Here is a 25,905-nt window from a genome sequence, read left to right as displayed (position 1 = left end):
TGCAGACCATTGGCAAAGGAATTCATTTGAAATAGTTTCTAGGATGGTACAGAGGGTGGCTCAGCCACAGAATTTGTGCTTAGGAAGGGAGCACATCTCCGGGGTGGAGATAAGCAGACATCCCTTCATGAGACTGACATCCTTAATGCAGCTCTTTCAGCAACTGTTTTTTGTTTTTGTTTTTCTTAGTGTTGCTTTGTTTCTGTTGTTCCCCATTTCTCCAGAACCATCCACATAAAAATTTTCTTTATTTGCAGGATAAAACACTTTTTTCCATGTGAGACATTTTAGTCACAAGCGATAGCCGTGGTCAAGTCCCTAAAGTACTATCATGTTAGATCTGACACCTTGAGGTTCACAGCCTTCCTTGCCAGATTTACCAAACCCTTAGAAGTCAGAAGGCAGAGCTTCTAAAGGCTTGTCACTATGATTCCTTCAATAATTTTATCAAGACTAACTAGCTTGTCGTACCCATTGATAACTTGGCTTTCCTAATTCTTTAATTTGCCGTGCAGAACTTCTGGAGATTTCTCTTCTCCTAATCAGGAAAGACCAATAAACAGGCAGCAGTGAAGCTAACCTGATAGAACTACAGAAAACACACCATCCTAGCTCTGATATTGTGAGGGTCAACATGAGTGGATTTTATCTTGTTTGGTCTATATTTACTTCCTGGCCTATTTTGTTTCCATTTTTCTCACCTAGTCTGTTTCATCCATTTAAGGATAATGATAGGAGTTGGGGAAATGTACAGAGATCTGGAACTGATAGAAATGCAAAAAAGGACCACATTGTTATTATCCTCTCAAATACTGCCTTGTCTAGAAGCTAAATGCCAGAGCTAGTTTATAGTGTTCCCATGAAACTCAAAACTGATGAAAATGAAGTAACTACATGAAAGGTACTTCTTAAACCTATAAATTGTCTTAAACTTCAAGTTCTGACCAATTCTGACCAATTCTCAAAGACTGATAGTAGAATTTTAAATGAACTGTTCTAAATATTTCCATTTAAATTTGTATGGTAACGTATAGGTAATATTTTATTCTTTGTTCATGTATGTTTGTAAATTCTACCTTCCTTTTTCTATTTATCTGATTATTTAATTAAAACTTCATAAATCATAACCTATGTTTTCTACTTAATTTTAAAATATTCAAAGTTAATATTTTAATATTAAGATTCTTGGTTTTTTAAACGATCAGCTTGCAAGTTCTATTTCGGTAAACAGTCTGAGCCTACGTGTATGTTACAAAAGATGAAATGAAGTTAGCTTATTTTTCACTGAATTTAGCCTTTATCAGCAGTTAGGTAAGTTAAGATCAGGCAAAACAACTACTTTCAGGCCCTGATTCTCTGTACTAGAAACTACCACCTGAATTTAAAGGTAATTGATGGCCAGTGTTCACTTGCACCATTTGTAATGTTTGCTTGTTGGTGTGGCTCAAGAATCAAGAAAACAGAAAATTTATGAAAATAGCACCTTCTATAAAGTTTTATACCTTTATAAAACACTTCATTAAAGAAGTATAGCAAATACCTATGTATTTTAACATACAAAGTGCTGCTTTTTAAAATTCATTTTTGGTATAGCTATAGTAATTTATACTAGTCATTTTTTATACTCATAACTTGCTTTCTAATATATAATCACCATTAAAGTAAATATTCACATAAATGGAGTCACTAAGGAGGGAATCAATGCAAATAATTACCTGGTAAATTACTAGTTCATTTAAATAATAGACTTATACAACCATAAATTTTATGTGTGAACTCCATTTAAAATAAGGCTCAATGAGATTAATATTCAGGGACTTCCCTTTAAATAATTTATACCCTTACATTGTCAATACATTACTGTTAATAAAACTCCAACAGCTACTAATAAGGTTTTGGCTGATGATAAGCTAATAAAAACTACTTTGTATAGGAAGTACATGGGTACCTGTGCCCGTCCTAGGGTTGGTGAAAGTCCATTGAAGTTTATGGTGAAGATAGGTATCAAATTGGAAAATCCACACCTATATAAAAGTTATATAGTCCACTGAATGCCAGAAGATTAAGGAGGCCTTATTGCTAAGAGTTTATTGTCAATAATAGTAATAATGCTTCAGAATATCCAATTTACATGTATAGTGTAAATATGTAAATATTTTACTTTGAGGCTCTTTGTGACTGGCATTTCTGTGTTTCTGAAACATATAATAAGCCTTAAAAACTATTGTTTAAAATGTTGTCAAATCTTTTTATGTACTTGTATCAAACTTCTTCTTCAGGTATGAAATATGTTACAAGACAAGGTACAAATTTAAAACAATAGTGTTGAAATAAATGATTTAAATGGATGCGTTGTTTGACTTGAGTTTTATTCCCATTCTCAAATGATTGTCTTTAAGTGTGAAAGTTTCCAGAAAAATACAAAAAGGGGAGTGGTATGGACAAAATTATTCAAACAAATTTTTCTGGTGGATATTGAATAAGATCACCCATTTGAGTGATTTTGGAAAATGACTCCTCTCTTCTCCTTGCATTTGTATCAAAAAGCAATCAACCAACAAACGGAGGTCAGTGTCCCTGGCTGTATAAGCTGCATAAGAGAGAAGGAATGAGGACGGTCTGGAACTTTTCTCTGAGAGTTGTCATATTTATAAAGGAAGAGGAAGCCCAGTGGCATTGGGTCATCTGCTTCCCAGTAGTATTATAAGCAGATCTTTCCAGTTGAAATGTTAGACATGCATTGATCTGTTAATATTGAAATGTTAATTCCTGCTAAACAAATGAGTAGATTTGTACTAATCTTTACCTTTTCTAGAAAAGGAACTCAAAGCCATCTTTCTACCAAGGACAAGAGAGTGTTGTCAGCTTGAATATGAGTAGTATGTTATTCAAAATATTTTTACTGTCCTTTATTAAAATTTAAAATACATTAGATGAGCTAGGGTTTTTAGTTGTAGACAATATAATCCTTTTCCTACCTGGAATGGCCTTCTCCCCTTCTTCTTGCAGCAGATTCTTATCTGACCTTCATGATAAAAATAGATCAGCATAGATGACCATCTTCATGATTAGCACAGATGTCATCTCTTTCAGAAAGCATCTCTCAAGGTTAGGTTAACTGGACCTCATACAGTGTACTTATATTGGTAGAGGCAATCTGCCAAGGGCCTGGCCATACCTGGACATGTGTTGCTGGGTATGCCAAGAATGTAAGTTCTCGATCATTGTTTACTCATGCCATTTTTCAGGGTGTGTATGCAGCCATCAAACACAAGAGGGATGAAATAACATCTCCCCACTGACAAAGGGCAGACTTAATTACCCCTACCCTAAAAATGGTAAGCCCTTAAACTTAGAGTGTACCTCTTGTAATGCAACTCACTCCAGACATCTATGATAGGCATTTTGCATCGTCCCTACAGGACCTTTGTGGGTGGCTGGGGTCTGGGGTTGGGGGGTGGGGGCGGGGCATGGGTAGGGGGAGACGTATTTGTTTGCTAGGGCTGCTGCTGCTGCTAAGTCACTTCAGTCGTGTCCGACTCTGTGCGACCCCATAGATGGCAGCCCTCCAGGCTCCCCCGTCCCTGGGATCCTCCAGGCAAGAACACTGGAGTTGGTTGCCATTTCCTTCTCCAATGCACGAAAGTGAAAAGTGAAAGTGAAGTCGCTCAGTTGTGTCCAACTCTTTGGGACCCCATGGACTGCAGCCTACCAGGCTCCTCCATCCATGGGATTTTCCAGGCAAGAGTACTGAAGTGGGGTGCCATCGCCTTCTCCGTTGCTAGGGCTATCAGCAAAATTCCAGAAACTGATTGGCTTAGATATCAGAATTTATTTTCTCACAGTTTTGGAGGCTAGAAGTCCAAGATCAGTATGTTGACAAATTTGACTTCTCCTGACCCCTCTCTCCTTGGACTGCAGATGGCTACCTTCTCACAGCATCCTCACATGGTCTTTCTTCTGTACCCAAGCATTGCTGGTGTCTCTGTGTGCCCAAATTTTCTCTTAGAACAGCAGTTAGATTGGTTTAGGGCCCACCCATCCCAAATACAGTAATATTCTGAGGTACTGGGGTTAGCATCTCTGTATGAAGTATGCTGTTGTTGCTTAGCCACTAAGTTGTGTCCAGCTCTTGCAACCCCATGGACTGTAGCCCACCAGGCTCCTCTGTCCATGGGATTCTCCAGGCAAGAATACTGGAGTGGGTGGCCATTTCCTTCTCTAGGAGATCTTCCCAACCAGGGATCAAACCTGTGTCTCTTGCATTGATAGGCAGATATTTTTTTTTTTTTACCACTGAGCCACTAGGGAAGCTCACATAAGAACATCCTAGACACTATACAGTCCTTGACACCCATATTTTAGCACCTATAACACTATTTATATTGCCTCTTTGTCTTTGTCCATTGCCTCCGTGTCCAGTGAACCACAGGAGCTGTGAAGTCAAAGTATAATGTCTATAACATAGTAGGCATTGAATAAATGTTTGTTGAGTGAATGAAATTTGATTTATTATAAAGAATCTAGTCAAGGAATTGGATGATGTGAAGAAATATACTTTTTAAGATATGAGTTAGGATGAGAAAGAAAACAGATTGGTAGGGATTCAATACAGCTAAACAAGTGTTCAGATACAATTATATGACTTCTCTGATCTGTGCTCAAAATACCAGGTGTTATCATGTGTTATATAATTTATTAAGCTATATTTTACTATCATCCAGTACCAGCTAACTCTCAGATTATTTCTCTGAAAAAAAAAGACTTTAATATTTTGAAAGAATGCAAACAAAATGTGTTCCAAACAACTTTTTAAGTGATAGCTAGAGCAGAGCAAAGCTTTCCATTTAAAGTATCCAGACACTCCCACAAAATAAAATTTAGCAGTGAAAGTAGTGCCAAGTAATGCTACACTTTAGCTCTACAATTTATCAGTGATTTACCACCAGTTCCTAAAAATCTTTCTAAAGTATAAAGAACACTGTCTATAAACTCTGCTCAGCATTCCTAAAGCAGGTCAAGAGAAATGGGAAAAATACAGTAAGGATTTTGCCCTGGTAAACCTTGGTCATAGCAAGAATGCTGAGCCCAAGTAAAGCCAGGAGATGAACAGATGGCTTCTCAGGGCCTGATTCTGGCAACTCTGGCTTAAGAAACTGCCAGCAGAGTGCAGAAATCCTGTGTCCATACCAGGACATGAGTTTCTCCAGGCTCACACAGCCTGTGAAGAACTTTCTTTCCTTTGTATAGATTAAAACCACAAGCAGATAAAAGAAGAACATATAATTAACTAATATAGATAAAATTGCGGTAGGAGATAGATGGGCCCCTGGGCCAGTCAGCTGGGATTAATAAAGTGAAGTAAAATTAAAGATTTGTTTGCACTCAGACACTCCAAGGACAAAGCTAATGGCAAAAGCAGAGTGCTACTAGAATGACTAGATAAGGTGCCTACTCCTGAAGTCAAGGAGAACTTCCCTGTCTGCACATGTGCAGGAAGGCTCTTTGGGGGTCAAAAAGGGAGGCGGAACCACCCCATAGTACGTGGACATATACCTATAGGCTTCTGAGGTAGGATCCATCTCAGTAAAAAGTTGCACACACATGTTGGGGAGGATCCTAGGACCAGTTAGGAGAGAAGAAACAAGATAATTGGCCAAAAGTAAACCAAGACCCTGAGAAACCTGTGTGCATGTAGGTCAAGAAGCAACAGTTAGAACCAGACATGGAACAAAGGAGTAAATCAAGGCTATATATTGTCACCCTGCTTGTTTAACTTGTATGTAGAGTACATCATGCAAAATGTCAGGTTAGAAGAATCACAAGCTGGAATCAAGTTTGCCAGGAGAAATATCAACAACCTCAGATATGCAGATAATACCACTGTAATGGCAGAAAGCGAAGAGGAACTAAAGGGCTTCTTGATGAAGGTGAAAGAGGAGAGTGAAAAGCTTGCTTAACACTCAACATTCAAAAGACTAAGATCATGGCATCTGGTTCCATCAGTTCAGTTCTGTTCAGTCACTCATTGGTGTCCGACTCTTTGTGACCCCATGGACTGCAGCATGCCAGGTCTCCCTGTTACTTCATGGCAAATAGATGGAGAAACAATAGAAACAGTGACAGACTTTATTTTCTTGGACCACAAAATCACTGGGGATTATGACTGTAGCCATGAAATTAAAAGATTCTTGCTCCTTGGAAGAAAAGCTATGACCAACCCAGACAGCATATTAAAAAGCAGAGATATTACTTCAAAAAAGGTCCATAGTCAAAGCTATGATTTTTCCAGTAGTCATGTACAGATGTGAGAATTGGACCATAAAGAAGGCTTGAGCACCAAAGAATTGATGCTTTCACATTGTGGTGCTGGAGAAGAAACTTACGAGTCCTTTGGACTGCAAGGAGATCAAACCAGTCAATCCTAAAGGAAATCAACCCTGAATATTCATTTGAAGGACTGATGCTGAAGCTGAAGCTACAATACTTTGGCCACCTGATGCGAAGAAACAACTCATTGGAAAAGACCCTGATGGTGGGAAAGATTGAGCTCAGGAGGAGAACAGGATGACAAAGGATGAGATGGTTGGATGGCATCATTGACTCAATGGACATGAGTTTGAGCAAACTCCAGGAGATGGTGAAGACAGGGAAGCCTGATGTGCTGCAGCCCATGGCGTTGCAAAAAGTCAGACTTAGCTACTAAACAACAAAGACCCAGAAGGACTGTCTTATATATGTGATTTACTTTACCTGTTTACTCATTAGAGAGATGCCCATACCTTCTCTCTTTGGGTGTATATTTCTGCCTAGTTTCTGACTTAAACTGCTTCTCTGTGTGCTCTCCCACTTGTTGTGCTGTGTCTTTAATAATAAACTTTGTACCTCTTTTAGTTTTTACCTCATTGAAACTTTCGGATTAGGGTAAGAGCCACTTTGCTTTTAGCTTCTAGATCCTGGGCTTCCCTGGTGTCTCAGACAGTAAAGAGTTTGCCTGCAGTGCCAGAGACCAGGGTTCGATCCCTGGGTTGGGAAGATTACCCTGGAGAAGGAAATGGCAACCCACTCCAGTATTTTTGCCTGGAAAATCCCATGGACGGAGGAGCCTGGCAGGCTACAGTCCATGGGGTCGCAAAGAATCCCTCATGACTGAGTGACTTTACTAAATTAAGTAGGTTTGTCATTTTCACCTAACAAGAAGTCCAGAAGGTGCTGGTAGGGGGATGGGTCCTCTCTCCTTTCTACCTCTATGAGCACGAGCACTTAAGTCTATTTCTACCTGGTGGTCTAGTAGCTAGGATTCCTGGTTTTCATCTAGGTTACCCTGGTTCATTTCCTGTGGAAGGAACTAAGATCTCTCTTTGGGACACTGAAACTTACTGTTGCCCATCCAAGATCAAAATGGTGGGAAGAGAAAGGTAGACAGTGACTTCCCGCTACCAGGGTCCTTGTCAGTCTTTCCCCAGATCCAACGTCCAGCATCTGAGGACCGAGGAGCATTCAAGACCAATCAACCCCCATCGGTTACAGGGGACAGCAGTTTCTGACTCTGAGGTGATGCTCACCCACCAGCCTCAACTCCATCTCCTGCTACTGAGCGCAACTTTTGGTTCCTCGCTTGAGGCTTGGCTCCAACTCAGCGAAGGTTGAACAAACATTTGTTGAAAGAAGGGAAGTATAGGGTTTAGGGGATTTGGGAGACTGGAGGGAGTTACAGTTCAGTGAGGGAGACTGCTCAGCAGAAAACAAGACAGGTAATACAGTTTGGTGGGTGCTGTTGTGAACGGAAGGGCTGGGAGAGTTGGCCTTGGACGGGAATCGGGAATGACATTTTGCTCTCTTTTAAACCCAGTGAAATTCGTTGTTTGAAGGCGTTCGCGTAAGCTCTTCGCCACTGGGCCTTTTCTCTACAGCAATCATCCTGTGCGTCCTTTAAAAAAGATAAGTTTCCTCTGAAGAGTTGCCAAACTCCAGCAGCAGAGGCGGCAGCAGGGCACAGCCTCAAGCACGCTGGTCTCAGCAGCGCCCCCTCCGCCCTGGTCTTCAGACGCGCGCCGCCGGTTGCTGGGCCTGGAGCGGGAGAGCCGAGTCCACTGCGGCCCCGCGGCCGCGCCCGGCCCCTCTGCGACGGGCTCGCCCTCGCCTTCCGGCCGGGTGGGAACCGGGGGCGGAGCCGCGGGCGGCGGAGCGAAGCCCGCCCCGGAGTGGGCCCCGCTCCCGCCCGCCGCGCGCCCGGCACCTCCCCGCCGCCGCCTCCGAGCTGGGGCGCCGTGGCCCTGAGACCATGCGCCATCTGCCGCGGGCCCGGCTGCTGGCGCTGCAACTCGCCCTGCTCGTGGCCTCGGGGGCCCCGGAGGCGCCGCTCAGCGCGCCGCGGAGCCTGGTGTGGGGCCCCGGGCTGCAGGCGGGCGTCGTTCTGCCGGTCCGCTATTTCTACCTGCAGGCTGTCAGCCCGGAGGGCCAAAATCTCACCCGCTCGCCCCCAGGTAGTGTTCGACCGCGGGCCTCCCCCGCCCTGCGGCCGCTCCGCGCGTCCCCTCCGCGCGTCCCGGCCTCGACCGCGCGCCCCTCCCCGGGAACCCGCCCGCCGCCCGCCGCCCGCCGCCCGCGCGGCGTCCTTCCCTCGGCTCTGGTCACCTCCTCTTCTCCTCCCCTCCCAGACCCAAAGGCGGGAGGGAGTTGCAACGCAAGTCTCCTGAATGAACTCCGAGCTCCCTTCCGCAGTTAACGTGCGGGGACTGATAATCCGTACGGATGGAGCCCAGGGTGTTAACGAAAGCAGTGTGAGTCACAAGTTGGAGGTGGTCTTTCTCCGCCTGACGAGTTGTCTGATCTGTTACAGCTTGCAGGGAGTGCCTTTACGTGTTGAGTCATCCAGCCCGAGAATCGGATCGGGGTGCGTTGTTTAGGCCTGATCCTACAAAAAGCAGATGTCAGAGAAGCAGGCAATTTAGGAGGCAGTTTTGCAGGCTAGATTTTTTGTTTTCTTAGAGTTTCGAGTTCTTGAAAGCGGATCGCAGGAATTAGTGAAACTCGGAACTTACTAGGTTTTCCCTCTGGTCCTGTCCTGAATCCCTTCTGCCCCGTCGTCCTCCCAGGTTCTCCTTAGTATCTTAAGTTTGCAACTTCTTAACAGCTTGTCCTGCTAGTTTCGAGTTGTTGCCAGTCAGAATTTGCTGATTTATGTCCTGTCAACTGGCACCCGGTTTTGTCAACAAAGAGACAATCCGAATACCCAGCGCCCCTTCCACCGCCAGTGGAAAACTGAGTACTTTGGTTTTAAGAAGTCTCCATGGCCCTAAGGATCAGAAGATCCTCAAACCCAGATGTAGTCTTTCACCACGGAGTTTATTTTCTTCTTTATAGTTTTCTTTGTTTTCTAAAAATAATTTTGTAATGTTATAAATGGGGGCGGGGGGTGGTTTAGAAAAAAGATGGAAAACTAAGGAAAAAATTAATTTATACATGAAAAAGGGAAGTTATATGATCCAAAATGAAATACTGTTAATCTTACTTTTAATGAAAGAACTATAAATTCAAATAGGCTTCCCAGATGGCACTAGTCGTAAAGAACCCACCTGGTAATGCAGGAGACTTAGGAAACAGTGGGTTCCATCCCTGGGTGGTGAAATCGCCTGGAGGAGAGGTAGGAACCCACTCCAGTATTCTTGCCTGGAGAATCCCATGGACAGAGGATCCTGGAAGGCTACAGTCCATAGGATCACAGAGTGTTGGACTTAGCTAGCACACATGAATAAATTCAAATAAAATTCTATTTTCGTTCCATTTTTAATCTAAAAATAATGGCAATTTTTTTTAACTGCAAATACTCAAAAGCTGTTAATGAAATACTCTTAGACAATGACCTTCATCCTTTGCTGGTGGGAGCAAATTGGTCAAATGTTTCTAGAAAGTAATTTTCCATGAAGAATCTTAAACATTTACAAACCTAATGTGCAAAACATATGTCTCAACAGTTAGAAAATGTAAAAATGAAATGTAATGAAAATGAATATGTAAACGTGAAAAAAGTCATTTATGAAAAATGTCCATGTCTTTTAATCTGATAATCAGACTTCTTAAAAAATGATCATCATGTAGTCAAAGACTTATGAGCAAGGATATTCTTGCCCCATTATGATTATTTATTACAAAAAGTTTAAAGAGCAGCTATAAGGTAGTTGTTAAACAAAGCATGGTACATTCATGTGACAGAATATTTAACAGCTATTTAAAGTAGCACTTTCAATTCCACTATGAGGTATCTAAAGTAGTCAAATTCAAAGAAAGAGAAAGTAAATGGTGGCTGCCAAGGGCTGATGGAAGAGGGAAATGAGAAGTTGTTGAATGGTACAGAGTTTCAAGTTTTGCAAAATGAAAAAGGTCTAGAGTTTGTGCACAAAAAATGTGAATATACTTAACACTACTGAAATGTACAGTTAAAAATGGTTAAGATGGTCAGTTTTGTGTGTTTCAAATCACAATAAAATTTTTGATGTTTTAAAATATTATTTAGTAATTCTTATACAAGTTTAAGGATGGAACAGGAAACAAATTATATAGTTTTATTCCAAGTCATAATAAATAAATGAACCTGTACCTCATACATCAGGATTATTGGTGGTCACAGCAAGAGAGTAACACATTTTTTTTCACTCTTCTTTTTTACCCCCAAATGATCATAATGTTTTAATAATCAAGAGAAAAGTCATAAGGAAACAAACTAAAGACTTTCACCAAGTTCTTTCAGACAACCTCACTTTTATTCCTTTAGATTCTCCTTTCAGGATACGATTCCTAGCTTCCATTTAAAAACCTGCCCTTTATTTCTGAAGTCTCACCCAACCAGTCTTTACATTTTCTGCTAACATGGTTCACTTACAAGTCCTGAAAATTTTCTTTCTCCAAGAACTAAATGAAAAATACGGAAAATTTTCTCAGACTGTAATCTTACATGACTTACCAAGATTCCCTTATTAATTAGCACTCTCATTTAACAATGTTACACTTATCTGAGTACTATTATTATGCCGCATATCTCCAGGAACCTAGATAGCAAACATGTGAACTTGAATGGTCTAAAACAGGGGGATTTCAAACAGGAGTTCACAGACAGAAATTTGGGGGTCTGTGATTTTGGATGAGGAAGAAACCAATCTATATCTTTATTTTCAGTAACCTCTGACTTAAATTGAGTGTTTCCTTCTATTATGATTGTAGGCAAAACCTGTTGACATTGTTATATTCCCAGCATCTAACACAATGCCTGGCAGAGTTGCTCAGTAATTATTGTAGAAGAAAAGAAAGAAGAGATGGAGAGAGGGTGTTTGGAGTATGTCTAGATAGCAAGATACCAGGACTCTTTTCTATCAGTCATCCTCTACCTTCATCAGTAATACCTCCATAAAATTATCTTACCTCCTAGTTATATAGCACTTCAGTATTTTGAATTGTGTCCTGTTTCATATGCTCTCCTTAATCATCTTGTGAGTTAGTAAGAGTGTTAGTCACTCAGTCGTGTCCAACTCTTTGCGACCCCATGGACTGTAGCCCACCAGGCTCCTCTGTCCATGGAATTCTCCAGGCAAGGTTATGGAGTGGGTAGCCATTCCCTTCTCCAGGGGATCTTCCCAGTCAAGGGTTTGAACCCAGGTCTCCTTCATCGCAGACAGATTCTTTACTGTCTGAGTCACTAGGATAGGAAGGACTGGTATTATTCTCTTCACTATTCCTGTAAGAAACAAGCTTAGTGAAAATAAATATTTTTCCTGTGGTTTCACAGTGGATAAATGTCAAAGTCATGTCCAGATTCCCAACACTTTCAATACCTAGTTCAATGGTCTTTCCCTTTTATCAAATCACTGGTATTGTTAATAAGATCTCTGTTTTCAATAGGTTCTTGTAGAATATTCCCAATTAGCAGGCAGTCATACATTTGGGAGGATTTCCATTTAGCCTCGAGTTGTACCAAGTTGGCCTTCAGGACTGTTCCCTTGGCCAGGTGGAGTCAGCCCTTTTGTTGCAGCTGTAGAGAACATTAATAAAGTTCCTAAACAAAAAGGGAGATGAAGACTCCATTGTAACAGGAATGACAAAGGTTATTTTTCCAACTATGAATTTTGAGAACCTTGTTCTTACTCAGTCACTAAGTCATGTCCAACTCTTTGTGACACCATGAACTGCAGCTCGCCAGGCTCCTTTGTCCTCCACTATCTGGCAGAGTATGCCCAAATTCATATCCATTGAGTCAGTGATGCTATCTAACCATCTCATCCTCTATTGCCCGCTTCTTTTGCCTTCAATATTTCCCAGCATCAAGGTCTTATCCAATGAGCTGGCTTCTCACATTGGGTGGCCAAAGTATTGGAGCATCGAAACAAAAACAAAGTATTGGAGCTTCAGCTTCAGCATCAATCCTTCCATTAAATATTCAGGGTTGATTTCCGTTAGAATTGACTGGTTTAATCTCCTTGCAGTCCAAGAGACTCTCAAGAATCTTCTCCAGCACAATTCAAAAGCATCAAGTCTTTGATGCTCAGCATTCTTTATGGTCCAGCTCTCACATGCATACATGACTACTGGAAAAACCATAGCTTTGACTATACGGACCTTTGTTTGCAAAGTGATGTCTCTGCTTTTTAACATGCTGTCTAGGTTTATCATAGCGTTTCTTCCAAGGAGCAAGTATCTTTAAATTTTATCGCTGTAGTCACTGTCTCCAGTGATTTTGGAGCCCAGGAAAGTAAAATCTGTCCCTGCTTCAGCTTTTTCCCCCTTCTATTTGCCATGAAGTGATGGGACCTGATCTATAATCTTAGCTTTTTAAATGTTGAGTTTCAAGCCAGCTTTTTCACTCTCCTATTTCACCCTCATTGAGAAGCTCTTTAGTTCCTTTTCACTTTCTGCCATTACAGCGGTATCATCTGCATATCTGAAGTTATTGATATTTGTCCATGAAGTTATTGATATTTGTCCAGGCAATCGATTCCAGCTTGTGATTCATCCAGCATGACATTTTGCATGATGTACTCTGCATATAAGTTAAATAAGCAGAATGACAGTATACAGCCTTGACGTACTCCTTTCCCAATGTTGAACCAGTCTATTGAACCAGTCTATTGTTCTGGTTCTAACTGTTCCTTCTTGACCTGCATACAGATTTCTCAGGAGGCAGGTAAGGTGGTCTGGCATTCCCATCTCTTGAAGAATTTTCCACAGTTTGTTGTGATGCATATAGTCAAAGGCTTTAACATAGTCGATGAAGCGGAAGTCATTTTTCTGGAATTCCCTTGCTTTCTCTATGGTAAAATGAATGTTGGCAATTTGATCTCTGGTTCCTCTGCCCTTTGTAAATCCAGCTTGTACCTCTGGAATTTCTTGCTTCACATATTGCTAAAGCCTAGCTTGAAGGATTTTGAGCATAACCTTGTTAGCATGTGAAAAGAGCACAATTGTACGTTAGTTTGAATATTCTTTGGCATTGCCCTTCTGTGGAATTGGAATGAAAGATGACCTTTTCCAGTCCTGTGGCCACTGCTGAGTTTTCCAAATTTGCTGATATATTGAGTGCAGCACTTTAACAGCATCATCTTTTAATATTTTAAATAGTTCAGCTGGTATTCTGTCACCTCCACTAACTTTGTTTGTAGCAATGCTTTCTAAGGCCCGCTTGAGTTCACACTCCAGAATGTCCGGCTCTAGGTGAGTGACCACACCATTGGTTATTTGGGTTATTAAGACCTTTCTTGTATAGTTCTTTGGTGTATTTTTGCTACCTCTTTTTAATCTCTTCTACTTCTGTTAGGTCTGCTTGCTGTTTATGTCCTTTCTCTTGCCCATCCTTGTATGAATTGTTCCCTTGATATCACCAATTTTCTTGAAAAGATCTCTAGTCTTTCCCATTTTATTGTTTTCCTCTATTTCTTTGCATTGTCCACATAAGAACGCCTTCTTATCTCTCCTTGCTATTCTCTGGAACCCTGTATTCAATTGGGTATATCTTTCCCTTTCTCCCTTGCCCTTCTTTTCTCTTCTTTCCTCAGCTCTTTGTAAAGCCTCCTCAGACAACCATTTTGCCTTTTTGCATTTCTTTTTCTTTGGGATAGTTTTAGTCAGTGCCTACTATACAATGTTAGGAACCACCATCCTTAGTTCTTCAGGCATTCTGTCTACCAGATCTAAACACTTGACCATATTTGTCATCCACCATATAATCATAAGGGATTTGATTTAGGTCATACTTGAATGGTCTAGTGGTTTTCCCTATTTTCTTCAATTTGAGCCTGAATTTTACTGATCTGGGCCACAGTCAGCAACAGGTCTTGTTTTTGCTGACTGTATAGAGTGTTTCCATCTTTGACTGCAAAGAATATAAACAGTCTGATTTCATTATTGACCATCTGGGTTATGTTCATATGTGTAGTCATCTCTTGAGTTGTTGGAAAAGAGCATTTGCTATGACCAGTGTGTTCTCTTGACAAAATTCTGTTAGCCTTTGCCCTGCTTCATTTTGTACTCCAAGGCCGAACTTGCCTGTTATTCCAGGCAAGTCTTGACTTCCTACTTATGCATTCTAATCCCCTAAGATGAAATGGATATCTTTTTTGATGTTAATTCTAGAAGGTTTTGTAGGTCTTCATAACTGGTCAGCTTCAGCTTCTTCCGTGTCAGTGGTTGGGACATAGACTTGGGTTACTATGATATTGAATGCTTTGCCTTAACTGAACTGAGATTATTCTGTCATTTTTGAGATAGCATCCAGGTACCAAGTACTGCCTTTTGGACTTTTTTGTTGACTATGAGGGCTACTCCATTTTTTCTAAAGATTCTCACCCACAGTAGTAGATATCATGGTCGTCTGAATTAAATTCTCCCATTCTGTAGCCTGCCAGGGTCCTGTGTCCATGGAATTCTCTAGAAAAGAATACTGGAGTGAGTGGGTAGCCATTCCTTTTTCCAGGCGATCTTCCTGACCCAGAGACTGAACCAGGGAAGTCCCTCATCACTTTCTTTCACTTTCATTCCTGTCCATTTTAGTTCACCGATTCCTAAGATGTTGATATTCATTCTTGCCATCTCCTGTTTGACCACGTCCAATTTACCTTGATTCATGAATCTAGCATTCCAGGTTCGTATGCAATATTCTTTATAGCATCAGACTTTACTTTCAACACTAGACGAATCCACAACTGAGTGTCGTTTCTGCTTTGACCCAACTATTTCATTTTTACTAGAGCTACTAGTAATTGCCATCTGCTCTTCCCTAGTAGCAAATTGGACAGCTTCTTACCTGGGAGGCTCATCTTCTGGTGTTATATCTTTTAGCCTTTTCATACTGTCTATAGTGTTCTCCAGGCAAGAATACTGGAGTGGGTTGCCATTTCCTTCTCCAGTGGACTACGTTTTATCAGGTTCTTCACTGTGACCCATCTGTCTTAGGTGGCCCTGTACGGCACAGCTTCAGAGCATCACTGAGTTATACGAGCCCCTACACCACGACAGTACTGTGATCCATGAAGGGGAATCTATATGTCAACTTTACACAGTGTGACAAATTGGATTCAAAATGGGCTTTGAAGGAAGAAAGAGTCAAGCTGTGTGCAAATTTTGGTTCTGCTACTCATATATATGAGACCTTGGTGAAGTTACTGAACTTCTTCATGATAGCCTTTGGCTTCCTGATCTGTAATATGGGATGACAAATACCTTTCTCACAAGTTCTTGGAGGAAATAAATAAGAGATATGAAAATCTCAAGCTCAGGGACAGGCACAGTCCCCCTGACTAAGTAAGTGAATTTTTTAAAAAAAATGCTTTCTTTCCCAATCAAAAGTTTTCAAAATTTCTAAGTCTAATGATATAAAGTTTTGATACTGCCAACCTCCTTTTGTCTCCTTTAGTCACTGCATTCTTACTCAGTTTGCTATCTTTCATAAAGAAGTGTGACTTTGTAGAACAGAAAAGCTCAAGCTGACTTCATTTCTGTTCTATTACATTAGCCTCCGAAGCAAATGAAAATTCACATTCCTTCTATATGAAGCAATTTGAAATGACACTCTTCTTGTTTTCTCTTTTATGCGGGTAGGATTGCTTATTTCTAATTTAGTCCTGATCAATTTTAAATTAATGAAGTGTTCTGGAGATTTCTTCTGTAAGCTAAGCTTCTTTCAAAATGTCACATAGTCATTAATATGCTTGTCCTATCTGTGTTTTAGTTAAAATCATAAACTTATGGAGGATAGAACTATTTGATAGGTCACAAGAAGCTTTTCTGTCCTGTTTCCAATCTGCGGAGAGAATGGTGGAAATGGCTTTTTAGTCCCAAGGCTCTGCCTTCCTGATTTTCAGTCTGCCACACCACTTTGCGTTTCTGAAACTAAGTGGGAAGTAACACAAAGCAATGATTTATACGTTTCATTAAGCATTTCAGGTAATTGACCAACATTTATAATAATTTCACATTATTATTATTATTTTTACAACATCCCTTACAGTTATCTCATTTCATTTATTTAGGCAGATGTCTTTCATAATTTTATCACACTTATTAAAAAATCCTAAAATGTATGTGTTTGGTACTTAATTATTTACTAGCAACATATCAGACACTACATTACTATTGCTAAACTGAAGAGACTAAGAAACATTTTTTCTAACCCATAAGAAAAAAATAAAACCTTTGAAGATCAAAAAGAGTAGAAACAGCACTCACTAGATTTAGAAACTAAGAATAAGAAAAATAAACTTTTTTCTTCAGTAATTTCAAAAATATATGTTAAATATGTTTAATATTTGAATATTATTAAATATAGATATGATATAAAAGATTTCTTTGATCACAATTTGCTGTTTACCAAGACTGTGTATTTCAGAAGATTCACCACTTTTCTTTAAACATTTTTCTTTGATATGGTAATAAACTGTGATTAGGATATTGACTGCTCCTTGTTGTCAAAGTGCTTGAGGATCAGATCTGCGCTGAGTGCAGGTATGTCCACTATACTCTCTGAAGAAAGAAGTACCAATGTTTATTCCTGCAACAGTATTGTTTCACAGCCTAAAAAAGTCTGCTAATACACTGCAAAAAGAGAAGGGAAAGTTTACTAAGTAGGTATTGTCTATCCTGGAACAGAAAACCCACAGAATTTTGAAGTTTAAAGGAATGATAGAGTAACCTAATGTAACTTTCATTTCAATTCTAGGAAAGAAGCTTAGAGGGGTACATCTAGTATTTATAAGATGTGTGAGTTTGTGTGTAGGTGAGTGTGTTGTATTTGTGCAAATCTATAAATAACTATAATCTCTCTCTACTTAAGGAAATGGAAGGGAAATTTCTTCAGAATTGAGGGCTATTAGGTATTAAAATGGACTACAAAGAAGACTTGTGCATACTTTATAAGGAGAAAGTGGAATTTCCTTAGAGCTACACTATCCTGAAAGTTTATGGATGCTTTTAAACTGTGGTGTTAGAGAAGACTCTTGAGAGTTCCTCAGACTGCAAGGAGATCAAACTAGTAAATCCTAAAGGAAATCAGTCCTGATTATTCATTGGAAGGACTGATGCTGAAGCTGAAACTCCAATACTTTGGCCACCTGATGTGAAGAACTGACTCATTGGAAAAGACCCTGATGCTGGGAAAGACTGAGGCAGGAGAAGGGGATGACAGAGAATGAGATGGTAGGATGGCATCACTGACTTAGTGAACATGAGTTTGAGCAAGCTCCGGGAGATGGTAAAGGAGAGGGAAGCCTGGCATGCTGCAGTCCATGGGGTCACAATCAGACACAACTGAGCAACTGAACTGAAGTGGGTTTTTAAACCTACCCAAAGGAGAAAATTCAGACTTAAATTAAAGAAAGTAGGGAAAACCGTGTGACCATTCACATATGACCTAAATCAAATCCCTTTCAATTATACAGTACAAGTGACAAATAAATTCAACACATTAGATCTGATGACAGAATGCCTGAAGAACTATGGACAAGTTAGTAACATTATAAAGGAAGCAGTGATCAAAATCATCCCCCAAAAAAAGAAATGCAAAAAGGCAAAATGGATGTCTGAGGAGGCCTTACAAATAGCTGAGAAAAGAATAGAAGGCAGAGAAGAAAAAGAAAGATATACCCATCTGAATGTAATTCCAAAGAATAAGAAGAGGTAAGAAAGCCTTCTTAACTGACCAGTGCAAAGAAATGGAGGGAAAACAATAGAATGGGAAAGACTAGAGATCTCTTCAAGGTAATTGGAGATTCCAAGGAAACATTTCATGCAAAGATGTGCACAACAAAGGACAGAAATGGCATGGATTTAGAAGACGATATTAAGAGGTGGCAAGAATACACAGAAGAACTATACAAAAAATATTTAATGACCCAGGTGATCACGACGGTGTGGTCACTCACCTAAAGCCAGATAGATGTCCTGGAGTGTGAAGTCAAGTGGGCCTTAGGAAGCATCACTAGGAACAAAGCTAGTGGAGGTGATGGAATTCCAGTTCAGCTATTTCAAATTCTAAAAGATGATGTTGTGAAAGTGCTGCACTCAATATGCCAGCTAATCTGGAAATCTCAGCAGTGGCCACAGGACTGGAAAAGGTCAGTCTTCATTCCAATCCCAAAGAAAGGCAATGCCAAAGAATGTTCAAACTATGCACTATTATACTCATTCCAAATGCTAGCAAAGTAATGCTCAAAATTCTCCAAGCTAGGTTTTAGCAGTGCATGAACCGAGAACTTCCAGATATTCAAGCTGGATTTACAAAAGGCAGAGGAATCAGAGATCAAATTGCCAACATACACTGGATCATAGAAAAAGCAAGAGAGTTCCAGAAAAACATCTACTTTTGCTTCAGTGACTACACTAGAGCCTTTGACTGTGTGGATCACAATAAAATGTGAAAAATTCTTCAAGAGATGGGAATACCAGACCACCTTATCTACCTCCTGAGAGATCTGTTTGCAGGTCAAGAAGCAACAGTTAGAACTGAACATGAAACAACGTACTGATTCCAAATTGGGAAAGGAGTATGGCAAGGCTGTATATTGTCACCTTGCTTATTTAACTTATATGCAGAGTACATTATGTGAAATGCCAGGCTGGATGAAGCACAAGCTGCAATCAAGATTGCCAGAGAAATATCAGTAACCTCTATATGCAGATGACACCACCCTAATGGCATAAAGCAAAGAGGAACTAAAGAGCCTCTTGATGAAAGTGAGAGAAAAGAGTGAAAAAGCTGACTTAAAACTCAACATTCAAAAAACAAAGATCATGGCATCCGGTCCCATCACTTCATGGCAAATAGATGGGGTAACAATGGAAACAGTGACAGACTTTATTTTCTTGGGCTCTAAAATTACTGCAGATGGTGACTGCAGCCATGAAATTAAAAGTTGCTTGCCCCTTGGAAGAAAAGCTGTAATCAACCTAGACAGCATATTAAAGAGCAGAGACATTACTTTGCAAAAGACTTCTGTATGGTCAAAGCCATGGTTTTTCCAGTAGTCATGTTTGGATGTGAGACTGGATCATAAAGAAGGCTGAGCACTGAACAATTGATGCTTTTGAAATGTGGTGTTGGAGAAGACTCTTCAGAGTCCTTTGCACTGCAAATAGATTAAACCAGTCAATCCTAAAGGAAATCAGTCCTGAATATTCATTGGGTTGACTGATGCTGAAGCTGAACCTCCAGTACTTTGGCCACCTGATGTAAAGAGCTGATTCATTAGAAAAGATCCTGATTCTGGGAAAGATTGAAGGCAGGAGGAGAAGGGGATGACAGAGGATGAGGTGGTTGGATGGCATCACCAGCTCAATGGACATGAGTTTGAGCAAGCTCTGGGAGATGGTGAAGGACAGGGAGGCCTGGCGTGCTGCAGTCCATGGAGTCACAAAGAATCTGACATGACTGAGCGACTGAACTGAACTGAACTCACAGTTAACTTACAATGTTTCAGGCCCACAGGAAGGTGATTCAGTTATACATACACAGATATATTATTTTTCAGATTATTTTCCACTGTAGATTATTATAAGATATTGACTATAGGTTCCTGTGCTATACAGTAAATTTTTGCTGCTTATTGCATATCTAATTTTTTAAATTAGAAATCAAGCATTCTATTCACACTAAGTCAAACAAGTGAAATCAAAATGTCATACAGTTTTTAATTAGGTAAAAATTCATGTTTTCTAAAATATATATAATACATACTATTTATATGTATACAAAACCTTTTCTACTTTGCTTTATAAAGGCTTGAAAAGAACTTCAGAAAAAAAAAAAGAAGAGATGGAGAAATTGGGAAACATAAGTAAATGAAATGGGAGCACTGAATATGAAATGACAAAAGTAAAACAAACTAGATAAAAGTAAAGGATCATCATATAGTCCATTTGTTTTTAAACATGGCTGCTCAATAGAAACATACCTGGAGCTTTAGAGAAAAAAAGCAATACCTGAACACTTGTATTTTTCAAAAAAATACCAAGATAATTCTGATACACATCTGGATTTCAAAAAATGATTACAGGTTTTTCTATTAGTTCCTAGTTTGGGGTGATATAGAGTTCTATTATTTTTCTGTTGATCAATCATGATACAATGGTATTAAGTGAGCAACAGTTACATAATCACAATAGTAAAAGATGCTTACCAGTTTTCACAATCAATCAGTTCAGTTCAGTTCAGTTCAGTGGCTCAGTCGTGTCTGACTCTTTGTGACCCCATGAATCGCAGCACGCCAGGCCTCCCTGTCCATCACCAACTCCTGGAGTTCACTCAGACTCATGTCCATCAAGTCAGTGATGCCATGCAGCCATCTCATTCTCTGTCGTCCCCTTCTCCTCCTGCCCCCAATCCCTCCCAGAATCAGAGTCTTTTCCAATGAGTCAACTCTACGCATGAGGTGGCCAAAGTACTAGAGTTTCAGCTTTAGCATCATTCCTTCCAAAGAACACCCAGGGCTGATCTCCTTCAGAATGGACTGGTTGGATCTCCTTGCAGTCCAAGGGACTCTCAAGAGTCTTCTCCAACACCACAGTTCAAAAGCATCAATTCTTCAGCACTCAGCCTTCTTCACAGTCCAACTCTCACATCCATACATGACCACTGGAAAAACCATAGCCTTGACTAGACGGACCTTAGTCGGCAAAGTAATGTCTCTACTTTTGAATATGCTCTCTAGGTTGGTCATAATCAATAACCAAACACAAAATAAAAGATAATTACAATTGCAAGCCATATGGGGAACATGATTAACCTAACAATAGAAAATAATTACATACAATTTGGGGAGGGGGGTCAAGCAGAGTGATGTGGTGAGTGCAAGTGCATACATGCACGTGTTTTCATCTGTCCAGCCAGTCTATGTCTTTTGGTTGGTGCATTTAATTCATTTATATTATGATAACTATCAATATGTATGAACCTGTTACCATTTTCTTAATTATTTGGGGTTCATTTTGTGTAGGTTTTTTCCTTCTCTTGTGTTTCCTGCCTAGGGAAGTTCCTTTAACATTTGTGATAAAACTGGTTTGGTGGTGCTGAATTCTCTTAACTTTTGCTTGTCTGGAAAGCATTTGATTTCTCCATCAAATCTGAAGGACAGACTTGCTGGGTAGAGTATTTTTGGTTGTCGGCTCTTCCCTTTCATCACTTGGAATATATCATGCCATTCCCTTCTGGCTTGTAGAGTTTCTGTTGAGAAAGCAGCTGACAACCTGAAAGGAGTTCCCTTGTATGTTATGTGTCATTTTTTCCTTGTTGCTTTAAAATATTTTATCTCTGTCTTTAATTTTTGTCAGTTTGATTACTATGTGTCTTGGTGTGTTCCTCCTTGGGACTCTGTGCTTCCTGAACTTTGCTGACTCTTTCCTTTCCCATGTTAGGAAAGTTTTTAGCTATTATCTCTTCAAATATTTTCTCAGGTCCTTTCTCTCTTTCTGCTCCTTATGGGACCCCTATAATGTGAATGTTGATGCATTTAATGTGTCACAGGTCTCTTTGGCTGTCTTCCTTTTTTTAAAATATTTTTTTTCTATATTCTGTTCTGTGGCGTTGATTTATACCACTGTGCCCTCCAGGTCGTTTATCTGTTCTTTGCCTCAGTTATTCTGCTCTTGGTTCCTTCTAGTGTATTATTCAGTCTCTGTCTTTTGTTCTCTAGTTCTTCTCCATCTTTGGTGTGCATTTCTTGCGTCTCCTCCATTGTTTTCCCAAGATCCTGGATCATCTTCATTATCATTATTCTGAATTCTTTTTCTGGAAGGTTGCCTATCTCCAGTTCATTTAGTTGTTTTCTCAGGGCTTTTATCTTGTCCCTTCATTTGGCAGAGAGCTTTCTGTTTTTTCATCCTGATTAACTTTCTGTGATATGGTTTTTTCTCACATCTGTGGTATTGTGGTACTTCTTGCTGCTTCTGCCTGCCCTCTGATGGAGGAGCCTGAGAGGCTTGTGTAAACTTCCTGATAGGAGTGACTAGTGGTGGGAGAAACTGGGTCCTGCTCTGGTGGGCAAGGCCTTGCTCAGTAAAGCTTTAACCCAATTATCTGCTGATGGGTAGGATTGTGCTCCATCCCTATTAGTTGTTTGGCCTGAGACGACCCAACCCTGGGGTCTGTGGTTGGGTTAATGGCCACCTCCAAGAGGGCTTATGCCAAGAGGAACCTTCCAGGTCTGCTGCCGCCAGTTCCCCCACCCCTGTGGTGAGCCTCTGCCAACCACACCTCTGTAGGAGACGCTCAAACACTGGCAGGTAGTTTTGGTTCAGTCTTCTGTGGGGTCAGTGCTCCTTTCCTCAGGGTCTTGGTGTGCACAAGATTTTGTTTGTGCCCTGCAATACTGGAGTCTTTTTCCCCAGGCCTGTGGAAGTCCTATAATCAAGTCCTGCTGGCTTTCAGGGTCAGATTCCCTGGGGATTCCCAGTTGCCTTGTCAGATCCCCAGGCTGGGAAGACTGACATGGGATTCAGAACCTTCACAATGTGGGAGAACTTCTTTGGTATTATCTTTCTCCAGTTTGTCGGTCACCCATCTGGTCAGTATAGGATTTGATTTTTTCGTGATTGTACCTTTCCTACCATCTCACTCCACCTTCTTCTTTGTCTTTTGGTGTGGGGTATCTTATTTTATTGCGTACCAGCATTCTGTTAGTGATTCTTCAATAGCTAGTTGCAATTCTGGTGCTCTCACAGGAGATGAGCACATGTCCTTCTATTCTGCTATCTTGAGCTGCAGGCCTCAGTTGCTTGGTTTAGAAGACCTAAACCAAATATAGTTCCTGGTGTCAAAGATCTACAAAACTAAAATAATTTTGTTTACCATTGATGAAATGGTAAAAATAATAAACTTCTGTGAAAGTTAAATAGAAAAAATAAACTTCTGTGAAACAGAACCATGAAATAGAATTACTTATACTTTTTTTTTTTTTCAGGTCAAACACTATTCAGAGTAGTAATCAAATCTCTGTCACCTAAAGAGTTAGTTCGGATTCATGTCCCTAAACCTTTGGACAGGAACGATGGAACATTTTTGATGCGATATAGGATGTATGAAACTGTCAGTAAAGGGCTGAAGATAGAAGTCCTTTATGGTGATGAACATGTTGCTCAGTCTCCCTATATTTTGAAAGGTAAGTAATTATTACATAAACCAGAGCCAGCCTTATGTGTAGAACCCATGGCTTTCAGATTGCATTATGATGATGTTAAAGACATGTGCAAAAGGATAAATGTGATATATGTACCTCCTGGAATTCAATTCTCTTGATGTCTTAGGGGAGAGAAAAACTAAGTAATTTAAACAGATTTAAATGACAAGCAAAAATATTCTTGTGTATTTACCCAAGAAGTTACCATATTTAGTACTCTTCATTCTTTTGCATAGATACATGTTTTCAGTTAGTACTATTTGCCTTCTACCTAAAGAATTCCTATTAACTTTTCATTTAATATGAGGATGATGGTGATTAGTTCTTCCAGCTTTTAGATATCTGATAATATCTTTATTTTGTCTTTATTTTTGAGAGATATTTTGCCAGGTAGAATTATCAGTTCAGTTCAGTTGCTCAGTCATATCTGACTATTTACAACCCCGTGGACTGCAGCATGCCAGGCTTCCCTGTCCATCACCATCTCCCGGAGGTTGCTCAAACTCATGTCCATCGAGCCAGTGATGCCATCCAACCATCTCATCCTCTGTCATTCCTTTCTCCTCATGCCTTCAATCTTTCCCAGCATGAGGGTCTTTTCTAAAGAGTCAGTTCTTCGCATCACATGGCCAAAGTATGACAGTTTCAGCTTCAACATCAGTCCTTCCAATGAATATTCAGGACTGATTTCCTTTAGGATTGACTGGTTGGATCTCTTGGCTGTCCAAGGAACTCCCAAGAGTCTTCTCCAACACCACAATTCAGAAGCATCAGTTCTTCAGTGCTCAGCTTTCTTTATGGTCCAACTATCACATCCATACATGACTACTTGAAAAACTGTAGCTTTGACCAGACAGACCTTTGTCGGCAAAGTAATGTTTCTGCTTTTGAACGTGCTGTTTAGGTTGGTCATAGCTTTTCTTCCAAGGAGCAAGCAACTTTCAATTTCATGGCTGCAGTCAGCATCTGCAATGATTTTGGAGCCCAAGAAAATAAAGTCTGTCACTGTTTCCATTGTTTCCCCATCTATTTGCCCTGAAGTGGTGGGACCAGATGTCATGATCTTTGTTTTTTGAATGTTGAGTTTTTAAACCAGCTTTTCACTCTCCTCTTTCACTTTCATCAAGAAGCTCTTTAGTTTCTCTTCACTTTCTGCCATAAGGGTAGTGTCATCTGCGTATCTGAGGTTATTGATGTTTCTCCCAGCAATCTTGATTCCAGCTTGTGCTTCATCCAGCCCAGCGTTTCTCATGATGTACTTTGCATATAAGTTAAATAAGCAGGGGGACAATATACAGCCTTGACATACTCCTTTCCCAATATGGAACCAGTCTGTTGTTCCATGTATGGTTCTAACTATTTCTTCTTGATCTGCATACAGGTTTCTCAGGAGGCAGGTAAAGTGGTCTGGTACTATCTCTTGAATTTTCCTCAGTTTGTTGTGATCCACACAGTCAAAGGCTTTAGTGTAGTCAATGAAGCAAAAGTAGATGTTTTTCTGGGACTCTCTTGCTTTTACTAAGATCCAATGTATGTTGGCAATTTTATCTCTAATTCCTCTGCCTTTTGTAAATCCAGCTTGAACATCTGGAAGTTCTTGGTTCACATACTGTTGAAGCCTGACTTGGAGAATTTTGAGCATTACTTTGCTAGCATGTGAGATGAATGCAATTGTGCAATAGCTTGAACATTCGTTGGCACTGCCTTTCTTTGGGATTGGAATGAAAACTGACCTTTTCCAGTCCTGTGACCACTGCTGAGTTTTCCAGACTAGCTGGCATATTTGTAGCACTTTCATAGCATCATCTTTTAGGATTTGAAATAGCTTAACTGAAATTCCATCACCTCCACTAGCTTTGTTCCTAGTGATGCTTCCTAAGGCCCACTTGACTTTGCATTCCAGGCTGTCTAGCTCTAGGTGAGTGATCACACCATCATGGTTATCTGGGTCATTAAGATTTTTTTTTTTATAGTTCTTCTGTGTATTCCTACCACCTCTTCTTGATATCTTCTTCTTCTGTTAGGTCTGTATCATTTCTGTCCTTTATTTTGCCCATCTTGGCATGAAATGTTCCCTTGGTATCTCTAATTTTCTTGAAGAGATCTCTAGTCTTTCTCATTCTATTGTTTTCCTCTGTTTTCTTGCATTGATCACTGAGGAAGACTTTATTATCTCTCCTTGCTATTCTTTGGAACTCTGCATTCAAATGGGTTATTCTTTCCTTTTCTCCTTTGCTTTTGATTGACAGTTTTTTTT

At 40.2% G+C, this 25,905-nt stretch overlaps 1 protein-coding gene across 3 annotated transcripts in view; it reads left to right on the top strand.

Moving 5' to 3' along the window:
* Positions 1-8,236: 8,236 nt before the first annotated feature.
* POGLUT3 (protein O-glucosyltransferase 3) overlaps positions 8,237-25,905 on the top strand; it is a 31,817-nt gene continuing 14,148 nt past the window's right edge. The window contains exons 1-3 of one of the 3 annotated variants that reach the window (XM_040257921.1): positions 8,237-8,486; positions 8,843-8,896; positions 23,433-23,630. In XM_040257921.1, coding sequence (XP_040113855.1) covers positions 8,285-8,486; positions 8,843-8,896; positions 23,433-23,630 — 454 coding nt within the window. In that variant the 5' untranslated portion in view covers positions 8,237-8,284. Of the gene's footprint in view, positions 8,487-8,842; positions 8,897-23,432; positions 23,631-25,905 lie in introns of those variants that run through there. The other 2 variants (XM_040257922.1, XM_040257923.1) reach the window with 2 other exon arrangements.

This window comes from Oryx dammah, unplaced genomic scaffold, assembly GCF_014754425.2.
Source record: "Oryx dammah isolate SB20612 unplaced genomic scaffold, SCBI_Odam_1.1 HiC_scaffold_17, whole genome shotgun sequence".
Taxonomy (NCBI): domain Eukaryota; kingdom Metazoa; phylum Chordata; class Mammalia; order Artiodactyla; family Bovidae; genus Oryx; species Oryx dammah.
Note: the sequence above shows the minus strand (reverse complement) of the source record. Positions and strands in the feature narration are given on the sequence as shown.